The sequence below is a fragment of the Anabrus simplex genome, chromosome 1 (genome assembly GCF_040414725.1).
Source record: "Anabrus simplex isolate iqAnaSimp1 chromosome 1, ASM4041472v1, whole genome shotgun sequence".
Taxonomy (NCBI): domain Eukaryota; kingdom Metazoa; phylum Arthropoda; class Insecta; order Orthoptera; family Tettigoniidae; genus Anabrus; species Anabrus simplex.
This window is the reverse complement of record NC_090265.1, coordinates 1089887005-1089907168: the sequence shown is the minus strand read 5'-3', so window position 1 is coordinate 1089907168 and position 20164 is coordinate 1089887005. Positions and strand designations below refer to the sequence as shown.

The 20164-nt window shown below is 41.6% G+C and overlaps 1 protein-coding gene across 1 annotated transcript in view; it reads right to left on the bottom strand.

Moving 5' to 3' along the window:
• Positions 1 to 401: 401 nt before the first annotated feature.
• The window catches only part of LOC136876395 (uncharacterized), a 52551-nt gene continuing 32788 nt past the window's right edge, over positions 402 to 20164 (bottom strand). Inside the window, exons 3-5 of the mRNA XM_067150332.2 lie at positions 19714 to 19863; positions 12674 to 12825; positions 402 to 712 (exon numbers count right to left, since the gene is read on the bottom strand). Of these exons, the coding sequence (XP_067006433.1) occupies positions 538 to 712; positions 12674 to 12825; positions 19714 to 19863 (477 nt within the window). The 3' untranslated portion in view covers positions 402 to 537. The remainder of the gene's footprint in view (positions 713 to 12673; positions 12826 to 19713; positions 19864 to 20164) is intronic.

Sequence of the window (20164 nt, the reverse complement as noted above, 5' to 3'; positions counted from 1 at the left end):
AAAATTGTATAAATATCACTTGAAATTAAAATTCATATTTCTAGTATCATAATTTTTCACGTTATGCTCATATTCTCCCTACTGTGACTGGCCTGGATGTTATTTTAATATTTGATAATAGACGTTATAATACCTTGAGTTTAAACAGAGTCAAAGACATTTACGTTTTACGAATAATTCGGGCTATGGTCGGCTGTGGTTCACTTCCGAAGAAACGCAGCAGTCTTGGTTCATGCCAAAGTTTCTCTCTTTCACACGGGACAAATCCAAAAAATTATGTCTATTACGCAAGGTCAAAAGGCCATCAATCTGAATATTTGATAATACATTTAGAGCTCAGATTTTTATGTAACTGCAAGAACGGACAATTGACTAATAATAGTCTTGGTATATCGTTGTAAAACACGTAATAGTATTAAGAATAAACATCATTTGCTAATGAACTTCGATTTTAAAATGGAAATCAACGAAGTCCAAGATTAGGATCGTTACCATCACCTTTGTTCGTGGAGAGTGTGACAATGATCGAAGGTAGGACTATTTGACTGTGAGGGGATTTGCGAGCGAGATTCGTGCCAGCACCACGTAGAATATCTGGAACACTGTGTAGAGCAGTACCTGAAGACTTATGTTCCTGGACAGTCGAGAGTAGAGCCTGTAGATGGCAGTAGATGCCACCTGGAACACACCCTTTCCTTCGCGGACCTGGTTCCTGCAAAGGCAGACAGAAGATTTTACAAAAGGCGTAATTCTTGAGTAATATTTCTGTTGTACAACTACTACTACTACTACTACTACTACTACCAGCAAAAAGGCATTTAAATATGTTTTCGCGGATTGGGGAGTTGATCCTGTCGATACATTTTGCCTAAGTATATCTTTAGTACTATCCTAGATTCAGGGACAGCCAAACCACTCATATATCTTCACAACGAGAACAAAGTATTATTATAATTATTTTTATATTATTGCCGGGCTGAGCAGCTCAGGCGGTAGAGTGCTGACCTTCTGAGCTCAAGTTAGAGGGTTCGATCGCGGCTCAGTCCGGTGGTATTTGAAGGTGCTCAAATACGCCAGCCTCGAGTCGGTAGATTTATCAGCACATGAAAGAACTCCTACGGGAACAAAACCTGGTACCTCGGCGTCTCCGTAAACCGCAATATTAATAATTAGTTGGATATAAAATAATTATTACTCTTATTATTATTTCAAAAGGAACAACAATGCCCTGACATCCCCTAGATCACAGTAACGACCTGGTTCGAAAGACACCCACGGGCAAACTGAGAACATTAACTAGCCTCACATCTACGTGGAGGAAATTAATTGAGTAGAATCGATTTATTTCGTCTGGCAAGATTAAAGCCGTTCGGTCTTCTCACGCATCTACCCACAAAATACAATATTTACATTACAGAATTAAAGGAAATGGACTACAAAAGAGACATCTTACAGCTACTGTATAATAGAGCATTGTGGTATAAAACTGAGAACAAGAAATAAAAATAAATAAATAAATAAATAAATAAATAAATGATGATGATGATGATGATGATGATGATGATATTGTATACAATTATTGCGTGACTATTATATTCACGAAATGTCAATATTATTAGCTAATTTCTATCTAAAATAAATTATTATTAATTATACTTAATAATAACAGTTTGTTTATGCACAGTATACATCTTGAACAGTCCGCCTCTGTGGTGTAGTGGTTAGCGCGATTAGCTGCCACCCCCGGAGGTCCGGGTTCGATTCCCGGCTCTGCCACGAAATTTGAAACAGTGGTACGAGGGCTGGAACCGGGTCCACTCAGCCTCGGGAGGTCATCTGAGTACAGGTGGGTTCGATTCCTACCTCAGCCATCCTGGAAGTGGTTTTCCGTGGTTTGCCCCTTTTCCTCCAGGCAAATGCCGGGATGGTACCTAACTTAAGGCCACGGCCGCTTCCTTCCCTCTTCCTTGCCTGTCCCATCTAATCTTCCCATCCCTCCACAAGGCCCCTGTTCAGCATAGCAGGTGAGGCCGCCTGGGCGAGGTACTGGTCATTCTCCCCAGTTGTTTCCCCTGACCCAAAGTCTGAAACTCCAGGACACTGCCCTTGAGGCGGTAGAGGTGGGATCCCTCGCTGAGTCCGAGTTAAAAACCAACCCTGGAGTGTAAACAGATTAAGATAAGATACATCTTGAATAAAAGCTCATTTACAATATTAACATACGAACAACAACAACTTCATGTATTACCTAGCAGATATTAATGAAAAAGTTGTCTGAAACTTGCTGGTGAGGCCGCTCTGATAGATACGGGTAGTGTATTCCACTGCCGTGCTGAATAAATAACAAACGAGTTTGTGTTCCTTATAGTGCGATGCCGTGGTATCGATAAGAGTGTACCAGTTTTTGACCGTGTTCCGAAATTGTGATTGGATGAGAAGTTGTGAAATTGACAGTACGAGTAGGGAGGTGAATGTGAGGAGAATGTTCATTGAAGAAGGCATAAAAGGAAGAAGATTACGGTGCTGTTTGAGTTTTAGCCAGCCAAGTTCATCGTAGGCAGGTGTTACTTGGTCATAGTAACATAGGTCATATACATAGCGAACATACGCGTTTTGCGCGTGTTGCAGTTTGTCATTAAAAGTAGCGGTCAGGTTGTCGTCCTAGGTACAAAAAGTTATAGCCTACTCCGTGCTGCACCAACATATAATTCGACCGGGCGAGATGGCCGTGCGCGTAGAGGCACGCGGCTGTGAGCTTGCATCCGGGAGATCGTGGGTTCGAACCCCACTGTCGGCAGCCCAGAATATGGTTTTCCGTGGTTTCCCATTTTCACACCAGACAAATGCTGGGGCTGTAGCTTAATTAAGGCACGGCCGCTTCCTTCCAACTCCTAGGCCTTTCCTATCCCATCGTCGCCATAAGACCTATCTGTGTCGGTGCGACGTAAAGCAACTAGCAAACAATAAAAAATAAACATATCATAATTATTCGAAAGGTAATTCATAGCAAGAATTAGAATATCGTTCTATGTTGTTTTTAGCCGGAAAAATTCAGGTGCCTGTAAGATAGGCTTGGTGTGTACAATGGAAAAAGTCTACTAAAAAATGTTTAATTCCTTTTATAGGTGGAATTTTCGTGGACTATGTGGTTCCACTATTTTATCTTCGCTGTGATAAAATTTACTTACAGTACTAACTTTAAAGAACTCCACTTTAAGCTGATAAGTAATCCTGCAATAAACATTATTAACGAACGAGTAAATAAAAGGTATTACAACACTATGTGGAGTGTTGATTCCAAGACTATGTCGACTTCTCATATGACGTACGATTTTCTTCTCCGTTTCTAAGAACCAGAACGTTGGAGTATTTCAGAGGCTCCCGTCCACTTCCGAACTGATGTCAGAAAGTTTTCTAGAGTAATATGAATGGGACTTCGAATTCGGATGATCCTTGAGGCATTCAGTTCCTAGACATTTCACATGTAGCCACTATGGTTTGAAATCCAAAATCAAATCAAATCAAATCAAATCAAATCAAATCAAATCAAATCAAATCAAATCAAATCAAATCAAATCAAATCAAATCAAATCAAATCAAATCAAATCAAATCAAATCAAATCAAATCAAATCAAATCAAATCAAATCAAATCAAATCAAATCAAATCAAATCAAATCAAATCAAATCAAATCAAATCAAATCAAATCAAATCAAATCAAATCAAATCAAATCAAATCAAATCAAATCAAATCAAATCAAATCAAATCAAATCAAATCAAATCAAATCAAATCAAATCAAATCAAATCAAATCAAATCAAATCAAATCAAATCAAATCAAATCAAATCAAATCAAATCAAATCAAATCAAATCAAATTATCGTTTGACCTCTTGAGTTCATTGGAAACACAGCGGTATCTAGTAACCTGATTCACGAAGTGATTTCAATCATTATCAGCAAGAAAAGAAAAGTATACAGTTTGCGTACGCAAGTAATAATGAAATGCATTAACACCAGGTCGAAATCTGAAGATAAATGCTTATGCTTACGATAGAACAGGATGTTCTTTCCGTTAAGACTTCTGCCGAAAGGTCTATACGTCTATACTCCCTGTCGAGTTTAACGATTGTTTTCAATGAGCCAATTGTTATAGTTTACTCAGTGACTTAAGTGAGCAATTCTACAACCACAATCGCGGCCACATTGCTAGCACATCTAATCCACCAGAGCTTCTTCTTCCAGTTGAGGGATTTTCTCTTTGTTTTAATGGCATCTTATGTCGGATTCGTGCCTACGTCACTGTTACTCAAAATCATGAGGGCTCGTAAACAACGCGTAGTCACATCGGCCAGTCAGGCCCTGGATCCTTCCAGTCGTAGATATCAGTTTGGCACTTCTTCATATTAGTAAATTTCCTTGTAGAGTAGCTGAGTCTACGGCATTACATATATCAGGCTACTCACTTTTACCTATCCTACAGGACTAACCTTGGTTCACTCTTCTTTTCTCTTTCGACCCAATAACATTAGGTTTGTAAGGCCTATGGAGTCTTTCTAACCAACCTCAGCAGCACAATTTATCCGTCATAGTCCTCCTATTTTGAAGATAGAAGGTTCAGTTCTAGCGAAAGTCGGTGCAATTTGAGGGAGTTTAAATGCAACAGCCACGTAGCTGTTAGCTTCCATCATGTTACGTAAAGAACTCCTGTAGCAAAAAATTCGGACACTGGCTTCTCTTGAAATTTGTAGAAATTGAAGGGATGTTTCATGCCCTACGTGGACTTTGCATCTTTTTCCACGATAGGATCCCTCCAAGACCAGTTAAAAATCTTCCAAGTTATTCTCTAATGGGTGTTGAAGGGGTATTAATATCTCTCTTATTTTCTCCTCGAAACTAAAATAGCACCACCACCACCACGAATGTCGCAAGCTGAAGTTGATGGTGGGTATAGAAAAGTTAGTCAGGACTATATAAATATTGATTTAGAATTACTGTAGATCGTGCAGAGTGTTTAATATGTAACGAAAAAGTATCAGTATTGAAAAGCAAACCCTGTGTTGCTACAGCCCTAATGGACCTTGAATCTTACGAATATTTTTTGCTAACGAATGTGCCCATGCTTCGTTACGGTATTCTACGTTGTATACTGATTTCTACGTAAATTACTATGCAGGCGGCAAGTGAGATTGTTTTAAAATGCATATCCCTTAGCGTTATCGAAGAAACGCTATGGGGAGGTCCCCATACGTTCTTTCCCGTATAAGGCGCGACTTGTGGAGATGTGATGATAATGGCAGGCTCACTTGCCTACTGCCATTCACAGTCGCGTTGGGAAGTTTAAAAATAATGGCAGGCCCCCTGGCTACTGCCGGTCACAATCGATTTGAGGGAATTTTCTTTACAATGGCAGGCTCTCTTTCCTACTTCTAGATACGTTTCAGTTGAGGAGTTTTAATTATAATGGCAGGCACCTTCCCTACATTCAGTCAAAATTGAGTTTAACTATTATCACTATAATGACAGGTTCCTTTTCCTAATACCTGTCGTCGGACTGAGTGGCTCAGACGGTTGAGGCGCTGGCCTTCCGACCCCAACTTGGCAGGTTCGATCCTGGCTCAGTCCGGTGGTATTTGAAGGTGCTAAAATAAGTCAGCCTCGTGTCGGTAGATTTATTGGCACGTGAATGAACTCCTGTGGGTCTAAATTCCGGCACCTCAGCGTCTCCGAAAACCGTAAAAGAGTAGTTAGTGGGACGTAAAGCAAATAACATTATTATAATACCAGTCAGCTTACTGCCGGTCACACTCGAGTTGTTGAGTTTTTATTATAATAGCAGGCCACGTTGCCTAATGCCAGTCGTATTTTAAATGGGTAAATTTGTTTAAAATGGCGGGCACCCTCGCCTAATGCTAGACACAATAGGGTAAGGGAGTTTTGAACAAAACTGCATGCTCCCTTGCTTTCTGATGGTCAAATCGAGAATGGAATTATTCATTACAATGGTAGGCCCTCCTTACCAATGCCAGTTACATAGGAGTTGGAGAAGAACCTCATTCCTACTGCCAGTCAAAGATGTGGGGAGAATTGATTATAATAGGAGATGCCTTCCTGCTGACAGTCACTATTAATTTGTAAACTGTTAATAATAATAATAATAATATTAATAATAATAATACCGGGCGAGTTGGCCGTGCTCGTAGAGGCGCGCGTCTGTGAGCTTGCATCCGGGAGATAGTAGGTTCGAGTCCCGCTATCGGCAGCCCTGAAGATGGTTTTCCCCTGGTTTCCCATTTTCACACCAGGCAAATGCTGGGGCTGTACCTTAATTAAGGCCACGGCCGCTTCCTTCCAACTCCTAGGCCTTTCCTATCCCATCGTCGCCATAAGACCTATCTGTCGGTGCGACGTAAAGCCCCTAGCAATAATAATAATAATAATAATAATATTATTATTATTAATAATAATAACAATAATAATAATAATAATAATAATAATAATAATAATAATAATAATAATAATAATAATAATAATAATAATAATAATAATAATAATAATAATGGCAGACACACCCTTTCTAGATCGGTACAAATCGACTTCAATGAATATAGATCGATACCGTATGTAAAAGCATATACATGTTTACAATATTGCAGACATTCATTTATAGATTAACTGCTGGTTAACTGTACGTCATATACAGTAGACAAACGGATTGCACCATAAGACGCCTCTTTAAGCGTTGTACATGGTAGACCTTGCGATATTTTCTCCAATATTTATGGATTATATTGAGTTAGAAACCTTAAATAGGGGGAAATTTGGGTACAGTTCACACACACTGCGTTAATTTCAGTTTATTTATGTGACAGCTTGAAACACACAATTTGGTTCACATATGGCCACTATGTGGGAAATTGTTCGTGCCGATTTGATGATTCTCTCTTTACTATAAGTGTCTCAAAGTACGAAATATGCGTTCAAAAGCACAACATTTACGTACAATCGAGAAAAACAGTCAAATCTAACGTATAAGGAAAGAGATACGACAAAACGTGACAGGACCAAAGTTGAAGATCACTCCAAACTGAACTGAGATAGTGCCCTCCGTTTTGTGATACGACTTACCGTTTAGCCATCAAATACCTCGCAACGAAGTCCCGCACCGTCATAAAAATTGCCTCCATATTTCGGGGGTAAAAATTGAAAAATTTAAACATCTCGGAATTTTTCCATCTAGCTCATCTGGCAGATTGTGCCACCATCTTTATTTTGGGGAGGGGGTAAAAATGAAGTCTTTCCTGAAAGTTTTTAAGCCTACGAAACCTATAGGTTATCGCTTTGGATGAATATATCCGAGTGCGTTCTTATGCTGATCTCCATATTTGAAGCCCCCAGCGTGTCCTCCTGAGGGAATATTGCGAATTTTAGATTTTTCTAGGGATCCTGAGGTCATCAGCTTCTCCGGTACCAAGTTGTAAGTTTCTGAGATGCCTGGAAGTGCCTCATTAATTCACGTCTAATTTCATTTTTGATACCTTTATATACAGAAAGATCATTCCAAACCGACTTGCTTTTATTAATATAGATTACAACAAAATACTACGACGCTTGACCACAACCAATAGAAAAAGTAGCAACTCGCTCACATAACAGATGGTTGAAAATTGAAAACCACTTTATGAACAGTGAATTTCTTAAAGCACGTTTAAATAAATTAGCTAAAATGAATATTAAACTTAATATTCAGCATAATGGAAGATCTTTGAATGTACTAGTTACTCTACATGAATGTTGCAGGCAATTTGATACCTTTCTCATTGAATGTGACGAAAGAACCAACGGAGCTGATATTGTCCAGTTTATAATCATTTCATCGTGACCAAGGAGTTGCTAAAAATACAGGGCGAATCCTCTATAACTACCACCGCGAATATTTCCGAAATGAGAAGTGCCGTTGATGGACTGTGTCTGCAGAATAGAAGTACATATAGGAGATCAGAAATGTAGTTCACACAACGATTCCAACAATGCTCAGAAATTGACTTTTGATCTCTAAGTTTTCCCTTTTTTAAATGGTACATTGTATATTCACAAAAATAAAATAAATGTAGAAGACAATTTAATCGCAATGGTTTTTGTTGCAGAGTTCTAGTGCAAATAGTTCATAAAATGTCGTCGTTTCAGTCTGAAAGTGTTGTCTGCTCCAATTCACTAGCTGCTACTAGAGTATGAGTGCTATCATGCCCGTAAGGGTCGACGGCTGCTTCGGCCGTACCGGTGGCAACGGCTGGACCGAACCTCTATAGCTCCGACCGACCAACCGAACGGACTGAGCTTCAGTTTACCGGTGACCACGACTCTACAGCTCCACATTCGAGAGACGGTGTAGTTTGATCCCCTCCGTCGGGTGTCCTGAGAAGTGTTCTCCGTGGTTTTCCATTCTTCTCCCTTAAGGTGAATGCCAGGACAGTTCCTAGAGTACCGAGCTCGATAGCTGCAGTCGCTTAAGTGCGGCCAGTATCCAGTATTCGGGAGATAGTAGGTTCGAACCCCACTGTCGGCAGCCCTGAAAATGGTTTTCCGTGGTTTCCCATTTTCACACCAGGCAAATGCTGGGGCTGTACCTTAATTAAGGCCACGGCCGCTTCCTTCCCACTCCTAGCCCTTCCCTGTCCCATCGTCGCCATAAGACCTATCTGTGTCGGTGCGACGTAAAACAACTAGCAAAAGTTCCTAGAGTAGGCTACTCTCACCAACCTCCTCACGTTCTTCGAATATCTCCTTCACTGTATCAAATCTCCCTGGCCTAAGAGACGTCGTTACCGTCTAGCAGGTGGCAATGAAATTCGTATTACAGGACATAAAACATAAAATTAACGTACACACTGGTATGGCCGAGGTCCGCACCTTAATGAAGGCCACGGCTGCTTCCTTCCAACTCCTAGGTCTTTCCTATCCCATCGTCGCCATAAGACCTCTCTGTGTCGGTGCGACGTAAAGCAAAAAAAAAAAAAAATTCTGTGGAAAAGGCATGTCCTTTGCATATCTCGTGTCGGAAGTTTTATCGGTAGTATCTTTAGGAAATTCGCCCTGAGTGTATGGTCAGACAGCATTTATACAGCCTAATATTACCGAACGTACCATTACCGAACGAGTTGACTGTGTGGTTCGGGTTCCATAGATGTTAGCCTGCATTCGAGAAATGGTGGGTTCCAATCCCTCTATTGGCAGTCCTGAAAACGATCTTCCGTGGTTTCCTATTTCACACCTTGATACTTCCTTCCTACTTTTAGAATTTTACCTATCCCATCGGCGTCCAAACCTGTATGAGTTGTTGCGACGTTAAAATCCTTTGACAAAAGAACTATAAAAGCTTATATTGTATAAAGCGGTTTCCTGATCACCTTTCAGTAGCTTACCCAAGGGAAACATGAACATAGTGCTTGAAAACCATCTTATGTGCATTGCTTGAATCACTGTATGGACAAAATTTATGAGCCCCTGTGTGTACTTCCATTTTGTGGAAACAGCATGTCCGATCGCTCAAGAAAACTAGAAAGCACTTGATTTCTTATTCGGTCAAAATATGAGTTCTTATCTACCTGTCTTTCATTATGACAGTAATCCTAGTAAGCGAATTGAGTCGTAGACCATACAGAGCGTACAATGAGTACGGCCAAACATTCATGTGACATACCTCACACGTAGAAGAAAATACTTTATCTAGGCATTTCACTTTACTTGTTAGAACTCATTTTCTACAACTATACACAGAAAGAAACATACAGGAACAGAATATACCGACATCAGCTTAACACTTTCTTGCATGAAATGTTTAAGATCCTTCGTTAACACTGATAATCTAAATGCATTAACTCGCCGTCGCGTTGAATCCCGGATGCCCCGGTTCAGGGCTACACCCTGTATGTTGCTCGAGGGATCAGCTGAATAGGGAGTAATTTGATCATGCATGGAGATCAAGCCAATTGTCCGCTCAATTACTGTTATGCAAAGGTATGAAGAATTATATTGAGTTTCCTTCACTTCTAATAGTGAACCTGCATAATACCGTACTCTAGAGTCAGTCAACACGGCATGTTTTTGTTTTACCCGGTACATTCATTACCTGTTCCAGTTTACTAATTACCACTCCAAATGAATAAAATTAAATGAAATTAACCCGCTGCAGTAGAACCTCACTTAAATTTACGTTTAAACTCAGTCTTTATAAGCCACATCGACCAACTAATTCCATTGGAAAATGTTATACACTAGTAATGCCATAAACTATTTATCATTACTTGTGTTATTCATTTCTCAGTGTCATTAATCCTTACAGTATTTGCTGCATTTCTGAGAGAGACACGCCACTCTTATCGGTCAATCAATTAATCACTACTGATATGCATTTAGGGCAGTCGCCCAGCTGGCAGATTCCCTATCTGTTGTTTTCCTAGCCTTTTCTTAAATGACTGCAAAGAAACTGGAAATTTATTGAACATCTCACTTGGTAAGTTATTCCAATATTATTTAGTGATGTAAGAAGCAAGGGTTGTAGTACTCCCGCGGGAGGAGGCTATGTTCGCGCGCTCCTTTTTCTTGAACAAACATAGTCTCTTCTACTGTTATGTAGGACAGTATGTAAGGTTACAATTGTTTTATGTCAGTTAGTACTGACAGGTAAATAAACTGAAATGTATATGTTAAAGTAATTAAACATCAATAAATTATAAAGCACTACGTAGACTACAATGCTGATGCTGAAGGCGAAAAAGAAGGCGACAATGTTGTGAGATGGACACCACGTAATGGCATGAAGGTGGCATATTTATTCTATACCTTTCATAGATATTCTTGTCCCAGTGGGGTTACGAAGATTCATAAACAAATCTTGCGTTCGTACTTTTAAGCGCCCTCTTTTTCTAATGTATGTATGGGAGGCCATTCGGATTCCCCTAGGTTTAAATAATCAAAGATGTTAAGGTACTTGCAAATCGACATGTAAAAATCCTTTCCACTTAGTTACTCATAACTACTAAATTTGTGTTTCATAAAAACTTTACACAACAAAATATTCATCTTGTTACTGCGAAGTTTAGGCTTTTAGCCTGTTCCTGCTTCACGAGTTTTTATCTCTTCCTTGGACATGCAATATATCTATTGCCTTTGGAATTTTATGTAAAGGCCTCCTTGGCAAATCTTGACTTATGTATGTTGAGTTATGAGCTCGAAGGCTGGTTGGATCCTCAAAGAATACTCTATCAGCTATCAGAAATAGCCTATATGACTCCGAAGAGAAGTAATAGGGAAATGTGGGGTGAGGTAAGTGACTGTTACATTTCTCACCGAGCCAAAAGTTTCTGTTACATACCAGTCTGTCAGGCCCACTGCGAGGACTGGCTACACTAAGAATGGTATTACTAACGTTACTCGTACTTCCGTAACTTTCATGTCGTCAACAGACAGAGAAATGAAAGTAACAAATATTTCCTAGTCCATACCAGAAGAAACAGCACATTCGGCATAGGGTATTTCACCAGAAACCGATTTGGGCAGAATCTTAATGTATTCATCTTCAAAACCTATGTAGTATAGTATGACAAAAACAGAAAAGAGGGTATGTTGGAGATATGATTCCCTTGTCTTCAGAGATCAACGATGTATTGGTGTATCTAGGTCGAAAATGTGGCCAGTCCGGACTGACTTCGAGCATATGTCCGAGATAGCTTACGCTTGAAAATGTCCAACGCAGATTTTGATTATAAAGGTGGTGGGATGTTCAAACCCCACTGGTCGGCAGCCAACAAGACACACTTCTATTGTTAAAGAAATGCTGGCTATGAAAGTCTAAGCTTATTATGGAAGTAAAGATATATTTCAGCAACTAACAAACAATAATAAAAAGAGATTAATAATTTAATAATATTGTTTTAACGTCCAAACTACTTTTGTAGGTTTTCGGAGACGCCAAGGTGCAGGAATTTGCCCCCGCAGCAGTTGTTTTACATGTCATTAAAGATACCGACACGAGACTGACGCATTTGAGCACCTTGAAATACCATCAGACTGAGGCAGGATCAAAGTTGCCAAGTGGGGTGAAGAAGGCCAGCGCCTCAACCGTCTGAGTCACTGAGCCCGGCATCAGAAAGAGAAAAGACGAAGATGAAGTAAGGTGGATAGTAATGTGTAAATATGGGAACCTCTGTGAAATACTTCTTTGAGCATAAAATAGAAACTTGAAACAAGGAATTAAAATTAATTATCTTCTGTGATAATCCATGAGCCAGCCTCGCGATGTAGAGGTAGCGTGCCTTCCTTTTACCCGGAGGCCCTCCGGCCAGGTTAGGGATTTTTACCTGTATCTGAAGGCTGTTTCGAGGTCTACTCAGCCTACGTGATTACAATCGAGGAGCCATCTGACAGTGAGATGGCGGCCCCGGTATTGAAAGCCAAGAACAACGGCCGAAAGGATTCGTCGTACTGACAACACGACGCCTCGTAATCTACAGGCCTTCGAGCTGAGCAGCGATCGCTTGGTAGGCCATGCCCTACAGGGCTGTTGCGCCGTGAGGTTTGGTTTGATAATACTTGTGAAGTTTCACACAAAATATCTTTATATTATGGCTACAGTTACCTTCCTGTGTATTACGCAGACACAGAGTGAATACTTACTGTACATTTGTGAACCAACTGTCGTCAAGGTAGGCCGGCTCTTGTTTTAAATCTGTCCTTACGTCGACTGTGGTTTTTAAGTCTTCAACTTGCCCAAGCACGTCTCCGATGGAGCTGAGCTTCATTATCTTAGCCAGATACAGGTAGCTTACCTGAAACAACATGACCGAGCTCGTGAAAATACAAAGTATCAGTGGAATAGTTTGGTCAATTACAGTCAGAGAAAACTAGTCATATTTATGAAATGTCTATTTTGTATCAACCTGCAGCTCGAGACTATTAAGCAGTGAGGATGGGAGGAGGTAATATAGAATATTTACTACGTATAACTGAATATGAAGAGTTCGTTTTGGAATAGAAGGTGTGAATGTGTAAGCGAACATTTGAGAAAGAACACACAACTTTCTTATCCACTTATCCAGAGCAAGGAAGAGCATACTTCATAAACATGGAAAATACAACACATTTAACACTTGATTTTCTTCAACGGGAATGAAAAATGAAAACCTACCACCTGTTTTCCAGTCATTGACCGGGTCAGGGATGTAATGAATGAATCATATGTAGGCTATTAGTACGATGGGGTCGCCACTCACAAAGTGATTTAGTAATGACTGATAGATGCTAGGAAATGAGAATGGAGAGTGTTGCTGGAATGAAAGATGACAGGGAAAACCGGAGTACCCGGAGAAAAACCTGTCCCGCCTCTGCTTTGTCCAGTACAAATCTCACATGGAGTGACCGGGATTTGAACCATGGTATCCAGCGGTGAGAGGCCGACGCGCTGCCGTCTAAGCCACGGAGTTTCTCAACGGGAATATCAGTTATAATTCTTCTGCCTCTCCTCCTCACCTTTATTATTATTATTATTATTATTATTATTATTATTATTATTAATATTATTATTATTGTTATTATTAATTAATTAATTTATTTATTTAGTTAGTTAGTTATTTAAGTATTTTGCAAATGAGACAAGGATAATATACAAAGTGATTTCAGTATTTACATCAACAAGCAACGTGGTAATCTGTTAGTAAGGAAAATTCATGGGCGAATGTCCAGTTATTCATTCCACTGCTGTACTTAATCTGTTGGCAACTATCTGGATAGGATTAGAGCCTTGTCAGTTAGGCTTTCAGAACTTTCAATGGCACTTAATACGTACGAGAGAGGTGACTAAAAGAGATAGATTGTGTTACATAGAGATACACTGATGGGCGCAACATCATGCCTGTGTACCGGAGACATCATTGTGTGGGCTGTAATAATGATCGAAATGCGGACCCTCTTTATTAGCCTCCATGAGAACATGAATGCGCTCCATTCATTTCAGAGTATTCTGTAAGTCATTGTTAGGCCTGTCTATTGGAGAGGATGACAGTTCAAGGCTGACTGACTACAGGCAGGAGCGATAAACAGTTCCTTGAAGTAATATTACAGTCCAAAATGATTCGCAGGAGAACCTGTGTTAGTATGGAGAATTGGCTATTTGATTTAAGGAACTGCATGACATAATATGACACCCTGCATATCCCACGTCACTATCAGCATCACTTTCATCTTCCATGGACTAGTAAAAAAAAAACACTTAACACCCTTGTAAGGGCCTTGGCTTGCCCAGCGACCGCTGCTCAGCCCAATGGCCTGCAGATTACGAGGGGTCGCATCCTCTCGGCCATAATTCTGGGCTTTCGAGACCGGGGCTGCCATCTCACCGTCAGATAGTTCCTCAATTCTAATCACGTAGGCTGAGTGGACCTCGAACCAGCCCTCAGGTCGAGAGAAAAATCCCTGAGCTGGCCGGAAATCGAACCCGGGGCCTCCGGGCGAGAGGAAGGCACGCTACCCCTACACCACGGGGGCCGGCTCATGGACTAGTACAACAGATAATGATGATAATAATAATAATAATAATAATAATAATAATAATAATAAAAATGACTTTACGTCCCACTAACTACTTTACGGTTTTCGGACATGCCGAGGTGCCGGAATTTTGTCCCGCAGGAGTTCTTCTACGTGCCAGTAAATCTACCAACACGAGGCTGACGTGTTTGATCACCTTCAAGTACCACCGGACTGAGCCAGGATCGAAGCTGCTAAGTTGGAGTAAGAAGGCCAGTGCCTCAACCGTCTGAGCCACTCAGCCCGGCCAACAGATAATTACAGATTTCGTTACCATAAGTTTTTTGTCAGCGAAAAAAAGAAAATCCGAATTGGTACTGTTGCGTTCAGTTCACTCGAAAAGACCTCATTCAGCGCACTTGTAACGATACTTTTTTCTGGATAGGGACATAGGCCACGGGTCCTACAACATACGAGGGCTGGGAATATATACATAATTACGAATCCATTTAATAGTACAACCCCCATACTTGTACAGGCCTACATTGTAATCCTCTGCAACATGCTTCACCCGTTGCCGAAAGCTTGAAAGTCAAAAGATACCATTAACAGTGCATCCTTTAATGATGCCCGCACTACTGTTAGATCTCGTGTATGGAACTCTTCCTTCGGAGTGGTTCCTTCAGTTTGGAGAACAGATGGAAGTTACAAGGACATATCCGGTTAATAGGGTGGATGTTTCAGGACCTTTCACGTCCGCCGTGCCAACAATTCCCTGTGTCAGCGGGCATTTTCGTGCAGTGAGCGAATGCATTTGGAAATGAGGCCGTTTCCTGCGCAATGCACGAGGAAGAAGATGTTCCAGAAACCTGTGGTAGTATGCAGTATTCTCTGTTTGATTCAGAACTGCATCACGTAATATGGCACCCTGCATATCACACGCCACTATAAGCATCACTTTCATCTTCCTTGGTTTCCTGGAGCAGATTTTTAGGGCCAAGGTGATGAACGCACCCGCCTCCTGTTCCTCACGACAATGCCCGCTTTCATTAATGCTGATCGTATGAGGGATTTGTTTGCACAATGGAGGTTGGAAATTCTGGAGCAGCCACCCTATTCACCGTACTTAAGACCCTGTGACCTCGATCTGTTTCTCAAACTAACGGGACTACTCTGTGAGGAAAGTATTTCCATACACGAGATGCCATATTTCTAGCGGTAGGGCGCTCCGTCGGGGACATCACCAAGGGCACTACTATGTATATCCTGAGGCTTTTACACATTTGCCAATGGTGGAACTTGTTGCAGGGGATTGCGCTGTAGGCCTGTAGAGGTATGGCGCGGTATAATATAAATGGTTTCGCATATATGCATAACTTATGCTACCACTCATAGTTTAAGTTTATGATAGGTTACTTTTTAACAATGTCATCGACCTAATTTTGATACTCGTTACGTGTAAGACAGGGACACCTCCCCATAACTTTGTCTTTGTTTTCCACCAACCTGCATAATGCATTCTGTTCAAGAGAGATGTACCCATTGTTACATCCAGAATCCCTTGTTGTAAACATTTTTGTCACCATGTAACCATGTCCTTTTTTTTGCTACTTGCTTTACGTCGCACCGACACAGATAGGTCTTATGGCGACGATGGGACACGAAAGGGCTAAGAATGGAAAGGAAGCCGCTGTGGCCTTAATTAAGGTACAGCCCCAGTATTTGCCTGGTGCAAAACTGGGAAACCACGGAAAACCATTTTCAGGGCTGCCGACAGTGGGGTTCGAACCTACTATCTCCCGAATACTGGATACTGGCCGCACTTAAGCGACTGCAGCTATCGAGCTCGGTATGTAACCATATCAAGCGTTACTCTGCTATTATTAACTTAGTAGAAATAATAATTAGATAAAACATTGACTATGTATCGACAATGACACGTAGACTATATTCATATGACATTCGTGTGATTTTGTGTGTAAGTGAACTTGGAAACATATATAGACTACAATACAGTACAGTAGGCCTATTTAAAATTGATGTGTTGGATTTTATTTTACCATACCAGTTCTCACTCACAAGCAGTATGCCTCTGACTTCCATGCATTCGATTTGTCTTTTATGTAGACGCTATGTTATATCAACTAGGCAAGTACTCTTGAGTGTTTACGGCTACCTAAGTTGAGAGTCGCTAGTAAAATGAGTGGAACTCCTTTTATACGGATATCTGATGTATCCGTATTAATCACGTAGTGTAGATGATATTTCTACACGAATTTCGCTCTGAAAAATAATCGTCTTAAATCTGGAAAGAATGGTCTTTCATATTGAAGAGGATTTCGTTGACAAAACGAAAATTACTTAATTCTAGGACTAATTCTGAAATACTCGGAATTATTATGAAATTATCTTGAGTTATAATAAAAATGAATCATTTTAGGATTAAAGATTTGTTTTGTAGATGAAATCCTCTTGATGTAAAGCAATCGTTTTAAAAAGTACCACTTTGTTATGGTTGTCTAGGAAAAACAGGTACGAGCCCGAATTTTACGTGGAAACAAAATAACTTTCCTTTTGAGAAAAACCCTTTTAACTCAATAGGTCGAAATTGTACTGTAGGCCCTATAGTGTATACTGTTTGTACTGTGCCAGACTGTGTCTAGGGGTAGTGTGCTTACCTTTTACCCGGAGGTCTCGGTCTGGATACCCGACCCGGTGAGGGACTTTTACCTGCGTCTGAGAGTTGGTTCGAGATCCACTCAGTCTACATGAAAACAATTAAGGAACTGTTTGACGGTGAGAGTGGCCGTGATCTAGCACTAGAACCGCGGCTGGGTCATTTGTGACCCAGCTCTTAGCTCTTTATTCTCTACACTCTGAAAAAAAACTTATTTTTATCAAGTGTACAGAGCAAATGAATATACCAGTACCTGCGCTGGACATTTTTTTGAAATGTGTTACTCATAATGTACACTGACTGACAGAGCAAATGCAACACCAAGAAGGAGTGGTCAGAACTTTATGCCAATTGCAGGGTAGACTGACGTCACTGAGGTATGCTCATGATTTGAAATGCGCCGCTGTGCTGCGCACGTAGCGAACGATAAATGGGACACGGCGTTGGCGAATGGCCCAATTCGTACCGTGATTTCTCAGCCGACAGTCATTGTAGAACGTGTTGTCGTGTGCCACAGGACACGTGTATAGCTAAGAATGCCAGGCCGCCGTCAACGGAGGCATTTCCAGCAGACAGACGACTTTACGAGGGGTATGGTGATCGGGCTGAGAAGGGCAGGTTGGTCGTTTCGTCAAATCGCAGCCGATACCCATAGGGATGTGTCCACGGTGCAGCGCCTGTGGCGAAGATGGTTGGCGCAGGGACATGTGGCACGTGCGAGGGGTCCAGGCGCAGCCCGAGTGACGTCAGCACGCGAGGATCGGCGCATCCGCCGCCAAGCGGTGGCAGCCCCGCACGCCACGTCAACCGCCATTCTTCAGCATGGGCAAGACACCCTGGCTGTTCCAATATCGACCAGAACAATTTCCCGTCGATTGGTTGAAGGAGGCCTGCACTCCCGGCGTCCGCTCAGAAGACTACCATTGACTCCACAGCATAGACGTGCACGCCTGGCATGGTGCCGGGCTAGAGCGACTTGGAGGAGGGAATGGCGGAACGTCGTGTTCTCCGATGAGTCACGCTTCTGTTCTGTCAGTGATGGTCACCGCAGACGAGTGTGGCGTCGGCGTGGAGAAAGGTCAAATCCGGCAGTGACTGTGGAGCGCCCTACCGCTAGACAACGCGGCATCATGGTTTGGGGCGCTATTGCGTATGATTCCACGTCACCTCTAGTGCGTATTCAAGGCACCTTAAATGCCCACCGCTACGTGCAGCATGTGCTGCGGCCGGTGGCACTCCCGTACCTTCAGGGGCTGCCCAATGCTCTGTTTAAGCAGGATAATGCCCGCCCACGCACTGCTCGCATCTCCCAACAGGCTCTACGAGGTGTACAGATGCTTCCGTGGCCAGCGTACTCTCCGGATCTCTCACCAATCGAACACGTGTGGGATCTCATTGGACGCCGTTTGCAAACTCTGCCCCAGCCTCGTACGGACGACCAACTGTGGCAAATGGTTGACAGAGAATGGAGAACCATCCCTCAGGACACCATCCGCACTCTTATTGACTCTGTACCTCGACGTGTTTCTGCGTGCATCGCCGCTCGCGGTGGTCCTACATCCTACTGAGTCGATGCCGTGCGCATTGTGTAACCTGCATATCGGTTTGAAATAAACATCAATTATTCATCCGTGCCGTCTCTGTTTTTTCTCCAACTTTCATCCCTTTCGAACCACTCCTCCTTGGTGTTGCATTGTCACTGTCAGTCAGTGTATTTTAATGTAGAATAGTAACCATACAAATAAGGAACATGTGGACAATAGGATTGCCCCACTTCGCTGACCACAATGAGTCCAGTTCTAAGACCCTACTCCTGAGGCACCGCGAATGTGCAGTATAGCAAGAAAGGCTTCCATCTCCTCAACTTTTGGAGACCATTCATCTGACATCAGCACACACGATGTACATTACGCTGCATATAGCTTATTTGTAGGAATGGCACTTCACACGACGCACACGTTGAGAATACATAATATTCCTTGGCTGTACACATACTACAAATATTAATTTTCCTTTCGGCAGAAGATAGGTTGAAAGAAATAACAGCTGGGTCACAAATGACCCAGCCGCGGTTCCAGTGCTAGAGAGCCAGGAATAACGACGGTTGAAAGGTTTAGTCACGCTGACAACGCATCACCTCGTAATCTGCAGGTCTTCGTGCTGAACGTAGATCGCGTGGTAGGCCAAGGCCCATCAGGGCTGTAGGGTCATGGGGCATATACTGTATTGGCATTCATTGTTGCATTGATATACGTATTTGGCTTTGTCGATAATGTAGAACTATATCAAATGTATCTGTAAAGGTGTATATAATGTGTTATTTATGTCTTTATAGAATATTTCGGATTATCTGGATTTTCGATTATCCAAATCAGACGCAGTTCCATTTGAGCCAAATAATGAGGTTTCTGCAGTAAAGAAGAATCATATCGTTAGTGATGTCAACAGAAAAATCTTTCTCTTCGTGTGCTGGGTACTACTACTAATAAAATAAATGAACTATGAAAGCTCTTACCAGAATGTCATCAAACTCAACGTCGTCAATAACTCGAAGCACAATGTTCTCGAAAATATCTTCGCCATCGTTGGAGCGTTGAGAGGGCACCAGATCTTCTAGCCAGTCAGCAAGTTCATCTTCGCCATGCCAAGTGTGTAGAAGTACTTGCTATAAATAGTAGAAAAGCTTATCCATACATCATCTGCTTTTTAAAGCTACGAAAAATCAGAGTGCCATTAAAATATTCGTTTTCTCGATGGAAAATAAGCGGCAATAATCTGGTTTAAAATGATAATAATGAAGTGTATTTTAAATTAGTAACAGTCTTAAGGATAATTGGAGTGTTGGAATTTTGTACGCAAAGCGTTCCTTTTAGTGTGCAATGAATGTGTATGCCAGAAACCCTAAATGATGATACCACGGAACGTGCCGGCATTCAACCAAAATGTTACGCACAAGAAAGCTCCTT